Source organism: Saccopteryx bilineata, chromosome 2 (genome assembly GCF_036850765.1).
Source record: "Saccopteryx bilineata isolate mSacBil1 chromosome 2, mSacBil1_pri_phased_curated, whole genome shotgun sequence".
NCBI lineage: Eukaryota > Metazoa > Chordata > Mammalia > Chiroptera > Emballonuridae > Saccopteryx > Saccopteryx bilineata.
In genome coordinates this window covers 106,757-128,126 of record NC_089491.1, presented here as the reverse complement: position 1 = coordinate 128,126, position 21,370 = coordinate 106,757, and the positions used below count along the sequence as shown (strand labels likewise).

At 52.3% G+C, this 21,370-nt stretch overlaps 1 protein-coding gene across 6 annotated transcripts in view; it reads left to right on the top strand.

Annotated features, from left to right (window-relative positions):
- Positions 1-21,370, top strand: part of CACNA1B (calcium voltage-gated channel subunit alpha1 B) — a 169,116-nt gene that overhangs the window by 123,329 nt on the left and 24,417 nt on the right. For all 6 annotated transcript variants that reach the window (XM_066255577.1, XM_066255575.1, XM_066255573.1 and 3 more), the window contains 6 exons: positions 356-439; positions 11,872-11,988; positions 12,237-12,302; positions 13,546-13,637; positions 15,970-16,114; positions 19,898-20,025. In XM_066255577.1, the coding sequence (XP_066111674.1) occupies positions 356-439; positions 11,872-11,988; positions 12,237-12,302; positions 13,546-13,637; positions 15,970-16,114; positions 19,898-20,025 (632 nt within the window). The remainder of the gene's footprint in view (positions 1-355; positions 440-11,871; positions 11,989-12,236; positions 12,303-13,545; positions 13,638-15,969; positions 16,115-19,897; positions 20,026-21,370) is intronic.

Below are 21,370 nucleotides of genomic sequence, written 5' to 3'. Positions count from 1 at the left end.
GGCTCCTCTTGGCCATTTGGTCTGCATTCTGGCTCCCCTCTGTAGAAGGACCTTGGGGGGCTCCTAATTTGGAGCTGGGAATTCCTCAAGCTTCAGGGTACACAGGACACTTAGCCCCACCGCCCACGTGTCCCCAGCCCATCTCTGGGAGGCGGTGGGGCAGGTTGCTCCCCTTGGGGCACGTGGCTGTCAGATCTGTCGCTGACCAGACCCAGGGTGTCTGCATGCATGACCTTATGCTGTCCCACCTGGGCAGCCCATCCCTCTCTTTGCCCCTTCTTGAGTGGACCCCCTGGACCCTTTTCTGGCAGAGCCTCATCAGCCCCCAGACTCAACTGCCCTTCTTTCTTTCTAGAACTATTTCAGAGATGCCTGGAATGTCTTTGATTTTGTCACTGTGTTGGGAAGTATTACTGATATTTTAGTAACAGAGATTGCGGTAAGTAGCATTTTCTATTCCCCTTCCAGGGCCTCAAAATGGTTTCCTTTCAGAGGGCGCTCCCTCCTCTGGAGCAGGCGATCCCTGAGCCCTGGGCAGGAGGCCCCTCTCCACTGGTGGAGTTTGGGAATTAGGTGTTGCCTCAGCAACTACTTGTTCTTGCATGAGGAAATATTTCCAAAACGTCTTCTAGGCTGGTATCTCTTTTAGGTTTGTGTGTGTCTAACAACTTGGCACCAAAATCATATATACTAAGATCAGTAAGAATTCAGAATGTTTTAAAGTACCAGGTTTTTTAAATATATATATATGAAACTGGAAAGATCCTGTTTAAGCATACATGGATCATAACTAAAAACTGACCACGTGCTGGGACATAAGTCTGTTTTAAAGGGTCTGAATCCTAGTACACTGTGTTAGAATTAAGTAGCAGATCTCTATCATTTTGTTTTGGGTGGATTCTCTGGGAGCAGACGCTGAGATGAAGATCTTAGGAAGTTATTTTGCAGGAAGTGTTCCCAGCAACACCAGTGGAGAGAGGTTTGGGGAGATGGGTGAGGCAGGAGGAGGAGCAGAAATGCTAGGTCGTGAGCCAGAGTCTGGGATGTTGGGTTCATCCCCTGAGGGGCCTCCGAGGCAGGGTGGGTCACAGCTCAGAGCCACAGAGCTCTTACCTCTGTCCCTGTGGGTCCTCAGCTAAGGGCTGTTCCTGGGGGTGTTAGTTCTTAGATACCAGGAGAAGCAGGCTCCCATAACCCAAGGTGCTGGGGATGGGAAGGACAGCAGCTGTCAATATCATGAGGCCAAACGAGCGTAGGACATCTGTGCCATCTTGGCCCACCCTGCTCTGCCCACGCCTCACGTTGTGTTTACCTTACCCACCTGTGCTGGTGGGGCTGGTCACACACCCTCTGGGAAGAGAGGGCTGGAGGGAGCCAGGGCCCAGCAGCTGATGGCCTGAACTGAGCCGATATTTGTCATCCCATTCCTCCTGGACCCCTTCTGGAGTCCCCTGACTGTTGCCAGCCTTTTGCTGCTCTGGGTGCTGGTCTGGTGAGGTGACCCAGACTTTCACCCTGCTGGCCATAGGCTCATGCGACTCTGGCTACTGCTGTAGTTTAGTTGTGGTTAAGACTGGCCATAGCAGTGTCTAAAGAGGCCCAGGGAGCCCCTGATCCTGCTGAGGGCAGTGTTCCTGGCCAGTGTGGAGCTCTGGCTGCTGGTGTCTGGCGTGAAGAGCCCAGAGTGACAGGCAGTGTGCACTTTACAGCCCTGAGCCAGGACTTCCAAAGTCCCAACACCTAACCTGAGGTACAACGAGCAGAGCCACCTGAGTCTCTACAGTAATGTAGGAGGGGTGGCCCTTGTTTCTGGATCCACACATTTTATTGATTAGGTACCCTGTACTGCCTGTGGCCATCAGTTCATGCTGAAGGACAGCACCCCAGTACCATAAGTACTTCAGCAAACTGGCTCTGTATCTGTGCCTATTGAGTTACGTGGAACGTGACGTGTGGTGGGTCCTGTGTTGCCTGGCTGTTTGCACACTTCCTGCTTGCTCGGAGTCGGTGATCTGTGGGATCTGTGCTGGCGAAGCTCTGAGACAAGGCAGGACTGGTTCTAGCCGAAACAGGTATGGCCATTCCAGGTGAAGGGGCTCCCAGGGAGGCAACTCACCACCAGCGTTCTGGGTGGCAGCCTCAGCCTCACCCGCAGAGGCCTCATGGACCTCTGCCCACAGTGCTTCGTGCTCTGCAGTGGCCGAGGCTGCTCAGCTTTGCAAGAAGGAGCCCAGTGTTGGGCTCTGGCACTGCCTTCATTTCGACAGTCACGGTCGGTCCTTTATGGGTCTCCTGTGTGAGCACGGGAGACTGCTTACCCCTGTTGCTGCCTCGTCCCAGTGCACTGTCAGCAGCCCTGTGGTTGGGGAGCCCTCTGCTGGATATGAGCATGTATACAGATGAGCTCAGGAGCCCACTCCCCAGGTCTGCCTGGGTGCTTCTTCCCCTTTAGCCCTTTATTTTATTTTGTTTTTTGTATTTTTCTGAAGCTGGAAACGGGGAGAGACAGACAGACTTCCGCATGCGCCCGACCGGGATCCACCAGCACACCCACCAGGGGCGACGCTCTGCCCACCAGGGGGTGATGCTCTGCCCCTCCGGGGCGTCGCTCTGCCGCGACCAGAGCCACTCTAGCGCCTGGGGCAGAGGCCAAGGAGCCATCCCCAGCGCCCGGGCCAACTTTGCTCCAATGGAGCCTTGGCTGTGGGAGGGGAAGAGAGAGACAGAGAGGAAGGGGGGGGGTGGAGAAGCAAATGGGCGCTTCTCCTATGTGCCCTGGCCGGGAATCGAACCCGGGTCCCCTGCACGCCAGGCCGACGCTCTACCGCTGAGCCAACCGGCCAGGGCCTCCTTTAACCCTTTAACCCTTTATCCCTGGCCTGGGGTCCTGTTACCCTTACTACAGGCAATTTCTTTCTCCACATGCTGTGGCTGCTCATGTCCAGCACCCATAGGCCTCCATCTCATGTTGGGCTCTCATGGGGCCTGCACCAGTATATCTGAGCAGCCCCCTCCGACGGGGTTTGAGCAGTCACCCCTTGATGTGTGTGGAAGGGGGCAAGCTGAGGAAAAGGCGACAGGCGTAGGATCTGGGCCTGCTGTGTTGTGACTGTGCCCTGTTGAAATGCTTAGGCCTGGTCCTAAATGTGGCCCTTCCTCTGTGTGCTTGGCTGTGGGTGGCCCGTCACACGCTACTCATGAGGACACGGTTGGGGGTCACAGACACGAGGTCTCATGGTCATTGGGAACGTGGCCTTGTTCCAGAATCTGAGGGGTCTGCATAGACACTCAGTGGGGGTGTGCAGGGATGCCACCCAGTGTCTCCATTCACCACAGACAGCCTCACCTGGGGACACCATGGCTTGGATCTCTACTTTGAAATCCCGTCACATCTGAGCAGTGGGTCACCCCAGAATGTCAGTAGTGGCCCTGCTGCTTCCAGAACCCACAGGGCCCGCCAGGGAGGTACACGGTGCAGGGACTAGTCTCCCACCTCTGGGTCCATGTCCCAGCATGGGTTACACCACCAGCCGGTTTCGCCATACATGTTACATTTCCACCTCAAAAAGTGTTCCCAGAGACTAGAACATGAGTGAGCATTCCTTATTTATGTGAGGCCAGTACAGTCTTAACACCAGATTTTAAAAAGAGAGCATGTGAGAAAGGAAGGCCACAGCCCACACCCACTTGTATGGAGATGTGGAGTTCTAAGCTGCACGTGACAAGTCCCACAGTGTCCAGGGAAGAAAGGACAGGCTTGTCTTGTCTCTGCGTCGGAAACTCTGGGGCTGCAACTTACTGTTAATGTGATCTTGTCACGGCACCTAATAAAACTCAGATTTTATTCATGATAAAAATTATTAGAACCAGCCCTGGCCAGTTGGCTCAGTGGTAGAGCATCGGCCTGGCGTGCAGAAGTCCCGGGTTCGATTCCCGGCCAGGGCACACAGGAGAAGCGCCCATCTGCTTCTCCACCCCCCCCCCCCTTCCTCTCTGTCTCTCTCTTCCCCTCCCGTAGCCAAGGCTCCATTGGAGCAAAAAGATGGCCGGGGCGCTGGGGATGGCTCCTTGGCCTCTGCCTCAGGCGCTAGAGTGGCTCTGGTCACGACAGAGCGACGCCCCGGAGGGGCAGAGCATCGCCCCCTGGTGGGCAGAGCGTCGCCCCCTGGTGGGCATGCCAGGTGGATCCCGGTCGGGTGCATGCGGGAGTCTGACTGTCTCTCCCCGTTTCCAGCTTCAGAAAAATACAAAAAAAAAAAAATTATTAGAACCTAGGAATTATCAACTTGAAGAATATTTACCAAAAAAATTCCATGCAAACAACATATATAATGGGGAAATTTGTAAAGAATGTCGTTCAGAATGAGAAGAGGACAATGAAGCCTATAAGCATTACTTATTTGCAGCATTAAACCCCGGCTCCTGGTCAGTTCAGTAAAGTGAGGGTCAGCTCTGTGAAGACAGGTGGTGTCTGTTCTCTTCACTGCTCAGAGCAGTGCCTGACACTCGGTAGGTATTCAGTAAATCCTTGCTGGGTGACTAAACAAGAAAAGTAAATAAAATGTTTAAGGGTCAGAAAAGGGGTAGACAGTGCTGTCATTATTCACAGATATCATCATTCTCTGGGGATGAAGTCTAGAATAATGTGAAACTAAGGAAGGGTTCAGCAGGGTTGCTGAATATGTGATTACCCACGTTAAGTCAGTTACATTCATTACAGATGAAGTTATTTGTTAATTAATAAGTACTGTTGTCAGCTTCATAGAGATGACAGTTTCCTCCACATTGACCTGCAGATTGAAGGCAATTTTTTTTTCTTGACAGAGACAGTCAGAAAGAGGCACAGATAGGGACAGACAGACAGGACGGGAGAGAGATGAGAAGTGTCAATTCTTCGTTTCAGCTCCTTAGTTGTTCATTGATTGCTTTCTCATATGTGCCTTGACATGGGGGGGGGGGCTACAGCAGAGTGAGTGACCCCTTGCTCGAGCCAGTGACCCCACGCTCAAGCTGGCGACCTTGGGGTTTAGAACCTGGGTCCTCAGCGTCCAAGTTCGACGCTCTCTCCACTGTGCCACCACCTGGTCAGGCTCAAGGCAATTTCATTAAAAATACCAATTATCTTGTTTTTGTCTGTTTTGAAACTAGCCAAGCTGCTCCTAATACATAAGAAGGAGCAAAGGCCCCAAATAGTCAAGACATGTAAGAAGAGAAAGTCAGCTGGGGTGTGGGAAGAAGGCTGCTGCCTGTGCTGTGACTTCCTGGATGGGTGGCACCAGCTCAGGGAAGAGCTGAGCCAGCTATACCTACCTACCTACCTACACACACACACACACACACACACACACACACACACACACACACGGGCTGGACAGGTGGCACCAGCTCAGGGAAGAGCTGAGCCAGCTCCACACACGCACGAGGGCTGGGCTGCTGCTCAGTGGAGGCAACAGGGCCGCTCCCCGTCAGTGGGAGAAAGCAGACGGTGGTTCTTGGCTCACACCGTTCACAAATATCTATTTCAAATTGATGACTTAAATAAAAGAGGCAGAATTTGAAAACTCTTAGAAGAACATGCCAGAGAATATTTTTAGGACCTCGGGATAGGGACTGATTTGTTATGCAAAATATAAAGCACCAGCCATAACTGAAAAAATTTTATATATACAACAAAGAGTTTCTGTTTCTCATAAGAAGGAAAGGCCGTTTGTGAACAGGAAGGACGGTTGCCTCACATTCCTTTGTTTCTGCACTTAAGAAGAGTGACAGGGTGCTCAGCATGTCCTGGGACAGAGGTCAGCGCTGCGCTCTTCCAGAGCCTCAGTTTAGTGGGAAGGAGACGCACTGGAGGCACTGGTAGTGTTTCAGACCAGACGTCCCTGGGAGGGTGACTTCCGGCTTGTGAGGATCTGGGGAGTGAGGTGCCGAGGCCTTGGCTGCGTGTGTGAGGGGCTGTGTGGAGGGAAGGCCTGTCAGTCAGTTCAGCCTTTGTTCTGAGTGAGACAGGAGAAAGGTTGGAGACTTGAGGAGAGGTGACATCATCTGGCTTTTCACACCGTGCCTGCTCCATGGGGAATAAAGGGCACAGGCAGAGGCAGCAAGACCATCTGGCACCATTGTCACTGGCTTCTCCCAGACACAGAACCTGAGACAAGAATTCAGTGCAAGCTGTTTATTGGAATGGTGATCTCAGGAATGCAGGGGGAATGGTGACCTGAGCCAGGGAAGGAGGCAGCCAATGGATGATGCTGTTAGGTCAGTTGTCTTTGGGGTCCCTGCCAGGAGCTCTAAGCCCCAGGTCTCCCAGCAAGTGGCTGGGGCACTTTCACCCCCTGCTGTCTGACACTGGCAGGTCACTGGCTGGGATACAACGAGGGAGAGAGTTGTATCCCAGCCTGTGAAACACCACAGGGAGGAAGTGTGTGCTGCGGGGGGGGGGGAGGGGTCTTCAGGCCATTGGGGATATGGGTGCTGTCCAGCTTGACTGCAGTGAGCTGAGCAGTGCAGCAGATTCTGGATAGAATGGTCGCGCAGAGCTGCACACGGACAGGGATGGATATGCAAGTGAGGCAAGAATGACAAACGTTTTGGTCTGGTCAACTGGAAAAATAAATAGCCGTGGATCATCATGGGAAAGAATGCCAGTGGGATGGGTGGGATTTGACTGCTCAGAGGCATCACCCAGTAGGCAGCTGGACGAAGAACCTGGATCTTGGAGGTGATCCAGGCTAGTGACAAGGTCAGGAACTGTGAACACGTGTGCAGGTGGGTTCGAGCCATAAGATGAATCAGAAGGGAAAAGGGGGGACGGCTGCGTTCCAGGGTGCACCACTGTTTGGTGACAGAGGCGTCGCCCCAGGGTGGGAGGCTTTCCAGACCACTGGCAAAGGTTCCTGTCCAGAATGTGCAAGGCTATTCCTTGAGTCCACAGGAAACAGCCAGGTGGGAAAAGGGAAAAGGTATGAAGGGGATTTGGCACGGAAGCATAAATTGCCAGTTGCCATAGGAAGAGATGCTCAGCCTTATCTGTATCCAAAGATGGACAAAGAGAAATGACACTGAGAGGCCACTTCACACCCGCAGCTTATCACAGCAGAATTCTCACACTGCCCGCAGCAGGGAAGCTGCTGTAAGCTCAGGTAGGCAGCAGAGCCTGGGGCTGCTGCTCAGCAACTTCACCCTGTCCCTGCACTCAGGTGTGCGTGCCAGCCGTGCTCACAGTGCATACATGACATGCACACGAGTGACCCCAACACAGTGCGGGACCTCTGTTGCACTGTCCACACATAGGCCTCCCACAGCACAATCCCAGCACCAAGGGCAAGAATGGGCAAGGAGACCCAATTTGAAGTTTTTTATGAAACAGTAAAGAAGCAGCTATTCACAAGAATTAAGGGTGGTCTCTACATCTGGAGGGAAGAAGGAGACAGGCAGGGCTTCAGAAGTGATGGTGACACTATTTCCTACGCCATCTGATTCTTACAGAATATGGGTATTTTACTACTTTTCTTCAAGGTGTGTGTGCAGACATTTACATGTAGTCTTTTTTATGTGGCATGTTTCATAGTTTTAAAACTCTAATCTGAATAATCGAGGCAAAAAGCTGCCGTATTACCAAAAAGAAAAATAAATTAAGGTTGTTCCCCTGTCGATGGCCCAAGGGCCTTCCCTTCCTGGTGCTTCTCACAGGCAGTTGGCACCAGTGTTTGTAGTTGCACCTTTGACTCAAGAATCTCTTCCCCCGATAAAGGGGATGCAGCACTGAGCTTCCACCTGTGGGGTCTCTGGCCAGAGATGGTGATGCTGAGAAGGCCTGGCAAGGAGGAGCAGGCAGGGGTGCCTGGCCCACGTCACAGACGGGAAGCCTCCCAGAGTCCACACACATGGCAGAGACCTGGAGTGGCCCCACACCTGCCCCTTAGCTGCACACCTGAGCCAGGCGGCTTGAGGCTGTTTCAGACTTGCCCTGAAACCGCTTGGTGGCAGCACCGCAGGCCAAGAGCAGGCTAAGCGGCTGGGTGGGCCCACTGGCCTGGGGATTCGTGGAGTTCTTCTTTCTATTTGTAGTCACTTCATATGTCACTTGGTGCATACACTTTTTTTTCCTTAGGCAAAAATATTAGTGTCAGTTCTCATCCCCAGCTCAAAAAATGAAATAAAGCAATAGTCGTAACCAGGGTCACGTAGAGAAAATAGTCCAAGCATAAAACTGACATTGATTTCTTTGCCTAGAAATAAAAACTAAGTGTCTGAGTCATTTTGAATTTGCATTACAAACAGGAATGCAAATGAATGTCATTCTGTCTGCATAACCTACAGATGTCATAACTATGTTTTGATGCATTTTAAGCAAAACATTCAGTTTACCAAAAAGCTAAAATTTTCCAGTGAAGTATTCAGAGTTTGAGTTTTGCTTGTGTTGATGACTCATTTTCTCCTTTGTTTTCTGTTTCTGTTCTTGATTTACCTTAACCTACCTGCTGACTCACGCCATCCAACCAACATACAACGCGAAACCCATGTGTCCGTCTGTATGTTGCGTACCTGCTGCTCAAACACCCCAATGTGTAAATAATGTGCAAATATTCATCCATGAAAACATCACATGTAGGAAACGGTTGGTTTCATGACTTTAACTGTTCTTAAAAACTCCTTACTTTGCTTGCTCTGCTCGGCTGCACCCAACCCTCTGGCCTTGTGCACTGTCCCTCCGTCTGGGGCCCAGCAGTGGGAGGCTGGTCGTGCCTTGGTGGGTCTTCCTGTTGGAACTGGCGCAGATTAGGAGACTGTGCCAGAGGTGAGTTTGACCCTGGTCCCTGTGGAGTCCATGGTTTCTGTTGCACATGCTGCCAGCAGACAACAGTAGTTTCCCGTTCTGCCCAGGGGCCTCTGACAGAGTCACCCCTGCTGTCCCTCCTGGAGACGCTTCCATGTGGGGTCAGCCTGGGGCCAGGGCCCAGGGGACTGGACATTTAGTTTTCATGATTCAGAAGGGCTGTGTAAGGCCGGGCTGAGAACGAGAAGGGGTCGACCCCAGGAGACAGTGGGGCTCAGGGTCCACGTCACCCAGGCTCACTGGCTTGTGTGTGTGCCCTTGGCTGGAGAGATTTGAGGAGCAGACGGAACTGAGGCCGTGGCTGGAAAGTCATAAAGTAGCAAATATTTGTGAAGTTTGTGAAGAGGTGTTTCACAGTTGGAATGGAACCTCATGGGTTTTGAGAAAATGACATGTGATGCCGTACGGGCTCTGACTCCTGTCCCCAGCCCTGTGCTCACAGCAGCCTGTCCACACATGCAGTGCATGTGTGCGTGGGTCTTTGCTTGGTGTCTCTTTCATCAGCAGCTCCATGAGAATAAAGCCAAGTGGGAGACTGGAGAGCTTCGCACGCACTGGACCTTGCTCCAGGAGGCGGGGCCTCAGCGGGTCTGCACAGGTCTCGGGGTATCCTTTGCTTTGTTGTGACCTTAACCAGAGGCAGTGATGTACTTAGATGCAGGGGACACTGGTCTTGGCATAGGGTCAGTATATCGCCTTTGTGGGGTGTTTCACAAGCCCTGTGTTCTTTTAAATTCTCTTTTCAGTGACCCCTCCCCAGGGGTCACCTTGGGCGGAGGATCTGAATACCCTCTTCTCCTGGAGAAGGAAGCTAGGATTCAGAGGAGCCAGGGACCCATGTACCCTCTTGGTGACTCATCTGCCACATCAAGGCAGATGCGCCTTGTGGTCCTCTGGGCTTTTCCTGACTCTGGTGGGTACAGGAAGGCCAGGCCTGCTTTTTCAGTGGGTATAGCTGCTCCCAGGTGCCACAGAAGCCATGGACTGTGGGAGGGTGGCCAGGTGTGTCCACCTCCAAGGAGTTGGCTGAGTCCAGAGGTGACCGTGCACAATGGTGGGGAGGCGGTCGCGTGCTGCCCTGCATGCAGTCTGTGTGGTTGTGCCTGGCAGCCCCTGCCCAAGTGCAGTCACCGTTCCATCCGCCTTCATGCCGTGCTTGGGGTGTCTGTGGCTGCTGTCATCATCTGTCCTCATGGCTCTCTAGGGTTGTCTGTCTCTTGCCACTCCCACCCCTCTCCTGAGTGCCTCCCAGAGCCCCAAGAAAGAAGCCTGGGAGGAGAGATAGGAACTGGAGTCACAACTAGAAGGAGTAAGTGACTCAACCAAACATGACCTTGGCATTTGTCACAAGTAACTTGGATGAGCAAGCTACCTGCCATCTTTGTGGGCATTCCTTTTTCTCACCCCAAACCTTGTATTTTCTCCAATATGTATCTTTGTCTGCCAGCTATGAACACATCAGTTAGAGCTAGGGTGGTGCTGACTGTTCCCACAGTCCTGGCCATGCCAGACCCACCTGAGCAGGTACTTTCAGGGTGGAGACCCCCCAGGGAGCAGGAACTTGGCCACCCCTTCCTTGCTCAGTTGTGTCGTCCTGGCCTTGTGCACAGTCTCCCTCCTGAAGAGACTAGCCATCAGAGATTCCTCAGGACCCCGGGATGCAGACAGTGAGGGGCGTCTCCCGGCCATTGTGCACCACTGGGGCTCTTTCCCCCTGCAGGGCAAGTCAAGGAACTGGGGGCAACCTGCACCTTCCAGGTTCCCACCCAGGGATCAACTTCTGTTTCTTACAGTTGACTCCTCCTCATGCCCGTTGACAGCTCCCCCTGTAGCATTGCCCAGAACCCGCCCTGCCTGTGGGCCGTGTCCCATGCAGCCATAGGTCCCTCACCAGCAGGGGCCAGAGTCCCCAGCCACCATGGTAGAAATAGATCAGCCCCTAAGAGAGGGACACTTCAGGGAATTGGCAGACAAGGTGCGTGTTTGGGGCCACTGTCCCTAGAAGCCAGAGTAGTTCCCATCTCCACAGATGGCCACCAAGACTAGACAGGCAGCTCTGGAGTGAGGCCGTAGCCCCGCATGCTGCTCTTAACTCTGCACGCTGCTGTCACAGCATCTGTTCTTTCCTCTTTATTTCACCAGTGAATCTAGCAACAAAGCCTGTCTAAGCCCAAGCTGCTGGCCTGCTCCATAGCAGACAGGCCAGGGGCTGCTCAGACTGGAGGGCTCTGGTCCCTGAGCAGATGGGGTGGAAAGCTGCCTTGTCCACAGCACCCCATCTACTTGGGGACACTGCTCAGTCATGTTGCCTGAAAGGGATATGCCAATAATTCAGGGTGTCCCAGGCCAGGCGGAAGCCTCACTCCCAGGTCATCAGTGGAGGTCAGAGAGTATTGGTTTATTTTTTAGCTCTATTTTGAAACCTTGGACGGGGGAGCAAGCCTAGGTGTCCCGGGTCCTCTGGAGCAGAGACCTGTTTGTGGATTGCAGAGGTGGCTTCCGTGGTGTGAGCAGCAGGACCACCTAGGTGACTGGTCTGTAAGGGACTTGAACGCCCCCAGAGGAGATGTTTGACCCTCTGTGGGGTCCTCTGGGCAGGGCCCTTGCTGGCTGTGTGGGGAAGGGAAGTGAGGCCACCAGCCGGAGGCAGGTCCCTTCAGAGGCACGCAGGAGAAGCAGCCCTGCCCAGCACTTGGACTGTTGGCCGTGTACCACCGCAGATAATGTCGGCTCCACCTGGCAGCAGGGTGCTGCATGGGAGACCGCTTCTCTGTTCCTCCTCTCAGGTGGGGGAGCCAAGGGTGAGGACCGTCTCTGATCTGCTGCATGAGAACTGGTTTGTGATGACACGCTTTCCTTTTGGAAGGTGTTCTGGTGGCTGATGGCTGCTCAGACTGTGGAGCAGTGACTGTGTTTGACCCTTGACCCACTGGCTTTCAGGACACAGGGCTGCAGGGACAGGTGGGTGGGGGTGTTCTTGCCTGCCGTGCAGGAGGCCGATTCCGGAAGGTCAGACAACATCCTTATTCCTGCAGAACAACTTCATCAACCTCAGCTTCCTGCGCCTGTTCCGCGCTGCCCGGCTCATCAAGCTGCTGCGCCAGGGCTACACCATCCGCATCCTGCTCTGGACCTTCGTGCAGTCCTTCAAGGTGAGCTGTCTGTCAGGCCCCACCCAGCACCCACGCAGCCCCACTGAGGAAGGCTGGAGGGCGCCGTGCACACCTGTGGGAACCTGCTCTCTTGTTTGTGAAACCTTGTGTTACCCAGAGATTGCCCTGTTCATGCTCATTCTGAGTGGGTTCCCCTGGTGGAGGCGCTTGGTGTGGTCAGTGGGGGTGGGTCTGGGGTCAGCCACCACTCACTGTCCTGGCTGACCCACCCTCCCTGTGTCCGACAGGCCCTGCCCTACGTGTGCCTGCTGATTGCCATGCTGTTCTTCATCTACGCCATCATTGGCATGCAGGTGCGCACGCACGCCCGGGTGAGGTACTTGGGCTCCAGTCCCTGGGCAGAAGAGCACTCACTGATCATGGTCATTCAGTTATAAAATGACAAGTTGACATTTAGCAGAGCTTTCTGCAATCCAGGTACAATGTCAGCGCTTCATGAGCTTAGTTCTCGGAAAGTCTGCTCTGTGATTGAGGGCGCTGAGGCACCAAGGACGGCCGCCAGCACATGGTCTGCTCTTGGGTGGCGTCCCAGGGTGGGCATGTTTACGTGGCTGCTGGGCCCGTGGGAGTGAGCGTCTGAGCTCGTCTGCATGACACGCAGTGGCCTGAATAGCAGCAGCTGCTCGCTGTCTTAGTCCAGTTCTGAACGACAGACCTCCTGCTGCTCTCCAGTACATTATACACAATCAAAGCCAACCACAGGGACCAGATCGCATCCCTGATTCTTTCAAATGTAGCTTACATAATTTAGATTTTTTTCATTTTGCCAAAGAACACTTTGTTGTTCGGAGAAACGTAAAAGATGCGAGAGTATCCCTGTTATAAAGCTTTGGCATCTGGCCACTTCCCACAGTAGGCTGGCAGGTGGACCAAAAGGCTAGAAGGGTGGGAGGGGCCAGTGTCCTAAAGGTGAGCAAGTGGATGTTTTAAACTGTCAGGGATTGAAAAGTTCTCTTGCTTTAAAATTTGTTGAGCTTTGATGGCTTACAAAATCATGGATGTCACAGATCTGTGTGTTTTGTGGCTATGTGACAGTTCATAAATTTTTCAGCTGGATTCCAGATTTTAAGCTAAGTATAGTTCCTGATCATCTGCATTTCTAACCTTAAAAAACAAATTAAGTGTGTAAAATTCCCATTGTGGTATTTGCACAGAAATTTTAAAAGAAACTTTGAAACAGCCTATTAGAGCTGTTACCAATGTAACAATCACTTTGGAAGCATTGATGAATGTGAACTTGAAGATGCTTCCTGTCTTGAATGAGGCAGAGCCTGTACATTTAGCTCTAGGTCCTGTTTTTACAGGTCACACAAACTTGCTCAGACCCTGGGCTGCACACGTTGGCTTTTCACAGGGTTTCTCTGCCCTAGAAGCTCACGGCTGATGCCCTTCTAGCCGCATCCACATGGCTGTGGTTCCCGGAGGGGTGCTCTCGACAGGGCAGCACCTGCCCGGGGCCTCAGTGCTTGCACAGCCCCTGCCTGGCCCTGGCTCCAGGAGCAGCGAGTCAGCCTGCAGCCTGCTTTTCTATTCCAGGTATTTGGAAACATAGCTCTGGATGACGACTCCAGCATCAACAGACACAACAACTTTCGGACATTTTTACAAGCGCTGATGCTATTGTTCAGGTGTGTTGTTTGGGAGGTCACTCAGACTCAGGGGCTCCTTTGTTGCAGGTGGAGAGGCTGCGCAGCAACCCAGAGGCCACCCCTCCAACCCTCAGGTCTTTCTGTCTTCCTCTCGGTAGACCTTCCAAAGGGCTCTTGGGGAGAGGACACCCGGTGGGGAGGTCACCCTGAGGGCCTGGACCAGGCTAGCCTCCCTCCTCCCTCTGCTCCCTGACTGCAGCCCAAAGGCCCTGGTAAAGCTGCTGCTGGAAGGTCTGGGAGAAGATGATGCCCAGCAGGGCCTCTCTTGATGTGCAGGCCCCAAGCTTTTCACCTGCTTACTGTATTGACCACAGGGGCCTATGGGGTCAGGGAGAAGCCAGGGAGCAGGGGCTGCCTGTGACAGAGGTTAGAGTTTCTCGGTGGCCCAAGACCCCAACAGGCCAGAACTGCTGGTCTGGGTGCACCTGCATCTGCCACTGTTGCTTACTGGAGCTGCTGTGCCCTAGGCTCTGGGGTGCAGCCAAGCCCCCAGCTGGAACCTCGAGGGGCACAGAGCTTGTTTCTGGCTCAGTCTCCCTGGGAAGGCATGCTTGGCACCCACCACCGTTCTTAGGTAGGGTACCCTCTGAGGTTGGGGGCGGTTGGCCATCCCAGTTTGAGAACAGGGGCAGGAGCACAGAGGAGGAGGGAGATATGTCTTGCTGCTTCCAAAGTGTCTCTTGTTTAGCCCCGCCCACCCTGTGACCCAAGGAAAGAGCTCTGTGCGACTGCAGGTCCTCTCTCCAGGTTCCGGAGGTTTTGCCCCATGTCCATTTACTTGTAGGGCTGCCCTGGGATGGCTCGGGGCTCTTCCCTGTGCTTGTGGTCAGCAAAGACCAGTTTGCTTTGCTGAGCTGCATGGAAAGAGTTTTCTGCTTCAGGTGAGCAAACACCCTGAGGCTACAGTTTCCTGATGAGCGTCCTTTCTCTGGACTTCAGCTGGGACACATCATATTTCTTCACTTACTAACATCCCTGCTTGTGGCACTGAGGCCCTGAGGCCAACCTAGGAAGTCAGCACTGACTTTAAGCCTGGGGTCTCACAGATCTTTTCCTCCTTAATCTTCCTGTCACATGTGAGCACTTGCACCTGTTGGGCGTGTGTAGTCTATACCAGCTATCCTGTAGGAAACTTTTACTCCTGGCCATCATCAGTGGGGCATGGGCCCAGCCTCTGCCCAGGGCAGGACACACAAGTAGGTGCACAGGTGCCTCTGGCCTGCCTGCAGTTATAGTGCAAACCTGGCCCCTGATGCTGGTAGCCTTGCCCAGGAACAAAGGTCTGTATCAGAGGGTCCTTAAGGTGACTGCTCAGCATAAGGTGTCTGTGGTGTGTTCAAGAAGTAGTGGAGGGCTGGTGTGGCTGGACTGGACTGAGCAGGGTGGTCGTCAAAGTCAGAGAAAGGCAGGCAGCAGCTCACATGGGGCTGTGGGCAGTCATGTGAATTTTGGCTTTTACTTGTGAGGGACAAGATCTGACCAGAATCTAGTGTACCTGCCAGGCTGCTGGGCAGGGCAGAGCAAAACCATGTCAGGAAACCGTTGAAGCAGCTCAGGGCAGTGACTGGCTTAGCCCCACTGAAGGTCAATAAGCTGATGGGTGAGATGTGGTAGGAGGGAGGTGCAGGACACGGGGTGATGACTGAGCAGGTAGAAGGATGGAGCCACTATTCCCTGGTTCAAGGAGGACTGGGCTGACTGTGCTGGGAGGTGAGAGCTGCAGTTGGGCTGTACTGGTTCTGAGGTGCCCATGGAGGGCAGTCCGTCTGGTGCTCACTCTGCTTCAGTGGGTTATTTTTAATAACTTGAAATGAGCAATTTCAGAGTCTGATGCCAGGCTCTGGCTCGTTGCTCGGTGGATAGAGCCTCAGCCTGGCATATGGATGTCCTGGGTTTAATTCCCAGTCAGGGCACACAGGAGAAGCCACCATCTGCTTCTCTTCCCCTCCCTCTCCCCTTTCTTTCCCTCTGGCTCTCTCACAGCCAGTGGCTCGATTGGTTCAAGCAGTGGCCCCAGGTGCTGAGTATAGCTCGGCTGGTCTGAACATCACCCTCAGGCACTAAAATAACTCGGTTGATTTGTGTGTAGGCTCCAGATGAGGTTTGCTGGGTGGATCCTAGTCAGGGCGCATGTAGGAGTCTGTCTCAGTATCTCCCCTCCTCTCACTTAAAAAGTCTGATGCCAGAGAGCGCTTTTCTAGAAGCAGCCTCTGTCAACCAAACATGACGCCTGTGCAGGCTCGCTCTGCATGGGAGCCCAGGCGAGTTCCGCGCCGTCCTCCACGGGCCTCACAGCTCGCCCTCCCATCAGGAGCGCCACCGGGGAGGCCTGGCACGAGATCATGCTGTCCTGTCTCAGCGCCCAGGCCTGTGACGAGCATGCCAATGCCAGCGAGTGTGGCAGTGACTTCGCTTACTTCTACTTCGTCTCCTTCATCTTCCTCTGCTCCTTCCTGGTGAGTCCATGCAGCGCCTCCATCCCGTCTCCATCTGTTACGGGTCCCCACTTTCCAGGAGCCCCGACTTGGATTTGTGTCCACTGCAAGCTGACTCCTCAGAGATGACGGCCTCATTCCCCCCAGAGGGCCCCCCTGTAGGGAGCTCCCCGGAGCCTGGCCTGACCTCTGTGGAGAGGGCTGTGGGTTTCCGCGGAGCAGCTATCCCTTCATGTTCGGCTGTTAGAGGATGTCTCCTGTGGTGACAGGACATGGGGGACAAGCCTCCTGCCACTGTGTGGGGATGGGCATGGGAGCCTGTGGCTCTGGAGGAGCAGTCAGTGGGCTGGTGCCAGGAGTGTAGGCTTCATTCCAAGCCAGCGAAGCCCCTGGGGGACAAGAGCTGGGCAGGACACGGTCGGCCTGACATGTCAGAACCTCACTGTGGCTGCTGTCCTGTGGGCCTTGTCCTCGGCTGAAGCAGAGAAGGGAAATGAGCTGAAAGCACAGTCCCCCAGCATCTGCTGGCCAGTTGTGGGTCTGTTGGGTACTCATACTCTGAATCACTTGGGTCTGGTTTGGTGTGACAGAGAAGCAACGTTGGGAAAAACAGTATTGTGATTTATGGGCTGGGTGGCAGGACCAGGATAGGTCGGGATTCAGTCACTTTGATTAGAGTAGAGGGGCACTGAGAGAGCAACAGGAACTGAGAAAGGGACAGCCTGCTCACAGTCATTGACTTAGCTGTTGTGCAGGGTCCTGTGAACGAGTACTTGTGTTTCAATCTTTGCAGCAACCTCAATACCTGAGGTTGGTATTATCACAATGAATAAATGGACACTAGGAGATGTCAGATATTTTGATTAGCCTGCATTTGTTGGAGTAGACAAATTCCTAGAGTGTCACAAATTACCATAATTGACTAAAGAAGAAGTAGAAAATCCAAATAGACCTCTAGCAAGGAAAGAGTTTGAATCACTGATCAAAAACATCTCCTCAAGCCTAACCAGACAGTGACACAGTGGATAGAGCATCGGACTGGGATGCAGAGGACCCAGGTTTGAAACCCCGAGGTCGCCTGCTTGAGCGCAGGCTCATCCGGCTTGAGCATAAGCTCACCAGCTTGAGCACTGGGTCACTGACTTGAGCTTGGGCTCATCCAGCTTGAGCGTGGGGTGGCTGGCTTAAGCATGGGATCATAGAAATGACCACATGGTCGCTGGCATGAGCCTAAAGGTCACTGGCTTGAGCAAGGGATCACTCTGCTGCAGCCCCCCAATCAAGGCACATATGAGAAAGCAATGAATAGAGAACTAATGAGACTAAGGTGCTGCAACGAAGAATTGATACTTCTCATCTCTCCCCCTTCTTATCTGTCTGCCCTTATTCCTGTCTCTGTCTCTGTCTTTGTCACAAAAAATAAAAAATTCCCTCAAAATACAGTCCAGGACCAGATGGCCTCAGTGATAAATTCTATCAAACATGCAGAGAGGAACTAATGCCAGTGCTCTCAAACTCTTTCTAAAAATTGAAGAGGAGGGAACACTTGCAAACTCCATCTATGAGGCCAGTGTTACCTTGACACCAAAACCAGACATGTCCCTCATGAATATAGATGTAAATACCCTGGACAGGACACCAGCAGACTAATTGCATCGGTGCAAGGGTTCTGCACTGTGACCCAATGGGATTTATCTCAGGAGGGCAAGGGTGGCTCAACACAGCACACAGGGGAGTCAGTCAGTGTGAGGACCACACTGATGAGGAGAAAACCCACATGGTCACTGCAGTAGATGCAAAAAAAATGCTTGATAAAATTAAACACACTTTCATGATAAAAGCACTTAACAAATTAGGACTGGAAGGGAACTTCCTGTACATAATAAAAAGGTTTTCTGAAAACCCACAGCTGACGCCATATTTGGTGAAAGACTGACAGATTTCTCCCAAAGAAGAGGATCAAGCAGAAGATGCCCACTCAGATCACTGCTGTCCATTGCTGTGATACAAGCCCCTCTAGAACAGTGAGACAGAAAGAGATAGAAGGCATCCAAATGGAAAGGAAGGAAAATTGCATTTGCAGATGACATTGTTCCATGTATAGAAAGTCCCAAAGAATACACACAAACAGACACACACACTCACACACCAGAAACTACAGTAGCTGATAAATGAGTTCACCAGCGTGGAGGGCATACAATCCACACACAGAAATCTCTGCACACTAGCAGTGAACAATCTGCAAAGGAAATAATTCTATTACCATTAGTATTCAAAAGAATAAAATACGTAGGAATAAATAAATACCCATGTAGGCGAAAGACTTGTACACTGAAAACTGCAAAATAATGCTGAAAGAAATTAAAGATTAATTAAGTGGATAGACAGACATGTCTATGAATCAAAAGACTTAATATAATTAAGATGGCAATATTCGCTTGACCTGTGGTGGTACGGTGGATAAAGCGTCGACCTGGAACACTGAGGTTGCCAGTTCGAAACTCTGGGCTTGCCTGGTCAAGGTACATATGGGAGTTGATGCTTCCTGCTCCTCCCCCCCTTCTCTCTCTCTCTCTATTTCTCTCTCTCTCCAACACAGAGGACTCACATTTCCCAATTTCAAGACTATCATAAAGCTATCATATAATCAGCCTGACCAGGCAGTGGCACAATGGATAAGAGCATTGGACTGAGACATGGAGGACCCGGTTTGAAACCCCGAGGTCGCCAGCTTGAGCGTGGGATCATAGACATGACCCCAAGGTCACTAGCTTGAGCAAGGGGTCACTCACTCTGCTATAGCCTCCTAGGTCAAGGTACATATGAGAAAACAAAGAACAACTAAGGTGCTGCAACGAGGAATTGATGCTTCTCATCTCTCTTGCTTCCTGTCTGTCCCTCTGTGTGTGGGGGGGGGGAGGGGGGCTGCCATAGTCAACACAATGTGGCTGATTAGACATTTTTCCCAGGAAGACATACAAATGGTCAACAGGTACATTAAAAGCTTCTTAGGTCCTGGCCAGTTAGCTTTGTTGGTTAAGAGCATCGTCCCAAAACAACAAGGTTGTGGGTTTGATCACATCAGGGCACACAGGAGAAGCAACTAATGAATGCACAGCTGAGTGGAACAACAAATGGATGCTTCCTTTGCTTCCTTTCCCTCTCCCCTTTCTTTTTCTATTAATGCATAAAAAAACTGAGCCCTGACCTGATAGCTCAGTTGGTTGGAGAATTAACCCAAAGCACAGAGGTTGCCAGTTTGATCCTTGGTCAAGGCACATACAGGAGCAGATAAATGTCTCTCCCTCTCTCCCTTCCTGTCTCTCTAAAATCAATACAACAAACATTTTTAAAATGAGTAGTTGTATGTTATGTGAATTTCAAGTCAACAAAAAAAGCACGTGAGCTTTTGGCCTTCTGTGACCAAACTGTTAATACTCCAAAGTCACTGCTGTCCTTGCTCAGAGGGAAGAGGATGGGACTGCAGAATGGGAGAAGATAAACCTGGATGGCAGGTGGATCATGGGTGTCAGATGATGGGGCCTGAGTTAGGACAGGCCATAGAATCAGAGAGCAGAAGCCTTCAGAGGGCCAAACGTGGTCAGTCCTCCCCTCACCCCACAACCTGAGGCTGAGGCTGCTGCTGCTGGCAGTGGCCATGTGGAGGAGGCCCGGCTCTGGCTGAGGCAGAGTGACCTCTGCCACCCTGATGGTCTCACACAGACTTTGACCGGAGGGTGGGGGTGTCGGGAGAGGGCAGGCTGAGGTCTCTCTACGTCACCTCTTCTCCTTCCTGTCCTGCAGATGTTGAACCTCTTTGTGGCTGTGATCATGGACAATTTTGAGTACCTTACGCGGGACTCTTCCATCCTAGGGCCTCACCACCTGGACGAGTTCATCAGGGTCTGGGCTGAGTACGACCCGGCTGCGTGGTGAGTGAGTCGCCGCACTCTGTGATCCTCAGGGTTCTTTCAGACCCATCGGTATCAGAACAGGGCTGGGGCGGCATCAGACAAGTTACATGAGCATCCCCGTCAGGTGTTGTTTGGGGCTCAGGGTTCCTGCTCCCGTGGGACGGCAGCCTCATTGGGTCTTCCACTGGGGCTTCATGCACTTTTCTACAGCTCCCCAGGCTGAGAAATCTCTTTGAATCCTCAGTCCAGCCCTTCGGATGTTACCTGGGGGTCATGGAACATTTTCAGGGTATTTGTGAGACTTGGGGTTCTTACTGAATGGTCATCACGTAAGGGGTTGTGGGAGGCCCTGAAAGAGGTTGTGGAGTTTGCAGGGCACCTTCTCTCAGGCCTGCTCATCCTCACAGAGCACAGAGGCCATCGTGGGCAGGAACGACATGGCCACAGAATGTTCTCCCCGACGGGCTCAGGGCTCTGCCGTCTCTCTCAGGGAGAGGAAACTTCATGCCCCTGTGTGTCCTCAGATCAGGCTACAAATAGTGCTCAGTGAACTGTTATTGAAATCTAGTGAGCTACCAGGAAGGGTCTAGTACAGGGGTCCCCAAACTTTTTTCACAGGGGGCCATTCACTCAGACCATTGGAGGGCCAGACTATAAAAAAACTATGCACAAATCCCTATGCACACTGCACATATCTTATTTTAAAGTAAAAAAACAAAATGGGAACAAATACAATATTTAAAATAAAGAACAAGTAAATTTAAATCAACAAACTGGCCAGTATTTCAATGAGAACTATGGGCCTGCTTTTGGCTAATGAGATGGTCAGTGTTCGGTTCCATATTTGTTACTGTTAGCCGTAACAAGTGATATGACGTGCTTCCGTAGCCGTGACGTGCATCTCGCATCACCGGAAATAGAACTGTACGTGAGCGACGCTGTGCTTTGTGGCGCCGCCACATACAGTACTCACTGATCACCAATGAAAGAGATGCCCCTTCTGGAAGTGTGGCAGGGGCCCACGGGCCGTAGTTTGGGGACCCCTGGTCTAGTATGTGTAGGACCCCTTGGTCATGGTGAGAAAGGTTTACTATGTTTGTTGTGTGAGTGAGGGATGATTTGTTTCCAGGCAGAGCAAGGGTCTCGTAAAGGGCATGGTTTGGGGGTCAGAAGGTGGTTTGAGACCACGTTTCCTGGGAGACCCCTGCATGCCCATGGTGTACTCTCATCTGCAGGGCTAGCCGAGCAGCATGGATTCCCTGCCCACTGTGCATTCTCCATCCCTTATCATCCACCTGCTCATTCATTCATCTCTCAAGCAGTTACTTGACTAGTTTGAGGGCATGCTCTCTGCAAGGCAGAG